A 2,944-nucleotide genomic window follows, 5' to 3' on the forward strand; every position below is an offset into this window, starting at 1 on the left:
GAGTAGCAAAATGGAGAAGATATGAAAGTCGAGACCTTTCTCTCATGACTATTTTGCCATCATTACACTTGTCATAACGGCTATGAGATAAATCAGGTACCTCATTAAGTGTGAGGAGCATCTCTATCCAATGAGAAGAAAGCAACACGAAAATGTCTCTTGCAGGACAATAACATTATCGATAGAAAATCATAAATAGCTTTATTGACCCCAACATCCATGACATTGATGAGCGAGATACCATCTTGAATGAGTGACAGCTTCATTCTTTCCTCTTTGATCTTTCCCAAGTGATTGCTGACCTCTGCCATTAGCCATTGAACATGCTTATCAACGAATGATTCTGATGGCTTTTTCTTAGCTGATTCAAAAACAGCTTCAGTAATCGAAGGATACTGACGTGCAAGAGAGCAAATGATCAAATTGATTGCACCATAACGATTAGTGGCAAACGACCATGCATACTCGTCATGTGGTAAACCACCAAGTACACACAACTCGTAGATAGAGAGACACTCGTCATTCCTCTTTCTTTTCATGTAGTCGTCAAAGCTGAATGTTGACCCTTCTTTTAGCTTTATAAACTCTTTAAACATTCCCTCTATGGCTGTCGTCTTTCCAGTGCAAGGTAGGCCCATAAACGCTACTAGGCATGTGGTCACTGGAATTTTCTGATGAAGGATGACATCCCAAAACTTTCTTTGAGTGATCACTATAACAATAGAAAATAGGATAAAATGATTTACATGTCAGTATTTTGGAACCAAGTCAAGTTTAAAAATGAGACACAAAAATTAACTACAGTGTTACAATTAACACACAAAAGGAGGAGAACAATCTTATACTGACAAAACAATGACAGGGTGTTTCAAACTTACTTTCTGCATCTTGTGGGTGTACGTCAAGTGATATGATGATATCCTCAACCAAAGTACCACAAAGACTCTTAGTTTCATAATCAAAACTCTCATAGCCAGTACAGAGATCAGCATCGGATTGTCTGCCTCCTATTCCAGCATTGGCATCAAATGAAGTGGGACTCTGCGAGGGGTTTTGTTGATAGAAGAGGGGGTCAGAATCGGCTTCATGTTTGTGATCTTCTCCTGTTGGTGCCCGGACACTGTCAACAACATCAATGCTTGTCTCCAGATACACGCTCAGCTTTTACGCTATAGATAAAGACATTATTTTTATTTTGCATGGAGTAAAAGATCACCTTGAAGTTGTTAAGTTTTCTCCTCGATCTTCTTTCTCCATAGTTCATACCCACAGAAGGCGACAAGGCGTGGCTGTCTACATTCTTCTAGGAGGCCATAGATACTACTCTACTATGGCGGGGCTCAAAGGAAAAATTGAAATTGTCATTAAAGTGCTTATTTTTATGTAGCTGTCTCCATATCATCATTCATACCACAAACATCAAATAGAATTCTTCATCAGTGAGTAGTTTAAAATTAAATAATAATAATAATAATAATAATATAAGTCTAGATCTATTTATCAATTACTATTAAAATTAATCTAACAGTATAGTCTAGCAATGAAGAAACATGCAGCCTATAAATATAGTATAACAGTATAGATTATAGTATTGTAATTATTTGAGTTAATATACATCACTTTTTATTTCAGTATCCAGTTTATTGGCAATATGAGCAAATCCCCTATCCTCTAATATAGTTTTTAGTGCATGCTTAGTTGGTATTTCTGTCTGTTTTTCCCAATTTAAGAGCATCAGCATCATTGCCTTCTTTTTGCCCTCACTATCTTCTGGATCAGGAGTCGAAACATCTTTGATGTTAAGTGCTTCTTTCAAGGCTTCAAAATCATAATCATCAGTAACAAGGCCAGCAATGTCCTGAAATTTAAGTAGAATATCTGTACGACAAGTTTCTTTTAATCTTGCTCCATCGTCTTTGTTTAATTTTTCACACTACATAAATTAACAAAGCATGAATATTAAGGTTAATGAAAAATGAGTGCAGATCTAATTCTGGTGTTGTTAATTACTTTATTTGCTGCTTTGCTCCAGCATAATCTGAAATTATTTTCAGCTGAACAGGCATCACAAAGCTGAGGCTCACAATTGTAGTAGAGATAATGATATCTATCAGGATACTCACAGCAGGGCACAGCAAAACTAAATTTGAGGTCACTTATAGTATTAATTTTTCTGTCAAGACATCGACATGAAGCAGTGATTACTTTGTAACATGCTTCAACTGCTGCTGGAGATGTGAGTATGTCATTGGAGCTGTTCATTATTCTTAACCTTGTCTTGCTTCCTTTGTATATCATCTCTATTATAATGGGAGGGCCACTCTCAGATTGGAAAAAAAATTGTGAGACATTGCTGGGTTCTGTAGCAATAAGAACAACATCGTCATTATTATCCATAATGGCATAGCTAATACTAGCTTGTATATTAGCTGGGAAGTTGACACTCTCTATCTCAATGAAAGCATAATCATTCTCTTTGTCTGGTGGTGTGTACACTTCACGCGTTCTTGCTAATGGTAAATAATAGTGCACCTTATCAGGTTGCTGCTGATAATCAATGAGGATAGACAAGCCACTTTTAATTTTAGAGGCCATTGCAATTGTTGTAAGAACCTTCATGAAATCTTCAGCACTCTCAGGATGCTTGCAAAAAATTTCTTTCACAGATGATTCTGATATGATTCCATACTTTAACAGATTGGGAGCATACGGTTCTTCTTCTTGAGGATAATAAAGTTTGTCTAGGTATTGAGTGAACTCCCAAATATTGACAATGACAATATCTTTAATACTGTCATACTGAGGCATGTGGAGGATGCTGCCAAAATTTGTGAATGTTTTTAAAAATTCATCAACCTCTTTCTCTGTCATCTTCAGCTCTTTTGCTTTATATATTATGAAACTCCTATGCAGGGTCATAACTTTTGTTTCTCTACTGTCAAGT

General features: G+C 36.3%; 1 protein-coding gene across 1 annotated transcript; it reads right to left on the reverse strand.

Moving 5' to 3' along the window:
* Nucleotides 1-950: 950 nt before the first annotated feature.
* On the reverse strand, nt 951-2,938 carry LOC109589717 (uncharacterized). The gene is made up of 3 exons (XM_020005752.1): nt 2,011-2,938; nt 1,217-1,933; nt 951-1,169 (listed from the first exon to the last, which is right to left on the reverse strand). Exons 1-2 carry the CDS (start codon nt 2,917-2,919, stop codon nt 1,607-1,609), a joined length of 1,236 nt encoding a protein of 411 aa, XP_019861311.1. The 5' UTR covers nt 2,920-2,938; the 3' UTR covers nt 951-1,169; nt 1,217-1,606.
* Nucleotides 2,939-2,944: the final 6 nt, after the last annotated feature.

Source organism: Amphimedon queenslandica, unplaced genomic scaffold (assembly GCF_000090795.2).
Source record: "Amphimedon queenslandica unplaced genomic scaffold, v1.1 AMPQUscaffold_10974, whole genome shotgun sequence".
Taxonomy (NCBI): domain Eukaryota; kingdom Metazoa; phylum Porifera; class Demospongiae; order Haplosclerida; family Niphatidae; genus Amphimedon; species Amphimedon queenslandica.

What these genes read in the sequence shown, in the direction of transcription:
- LOC109589717 (XM_020005752.1), bottom strand. Translation starts at nt 2,919, where the DNA reads ATGACCCTGCATAGGAGTTTCATAATATATAAAGCAAAAGAGCTGAAG. An exon ending in GGAGCAAAGCAGCAAATAAA is followed by an intron (nt 1,934 to 2,010) that starts GTAATTAACAAC and finishes TAATTTATGTAG; the next exon opens with TGTGAAAAATTAAACAAAGA.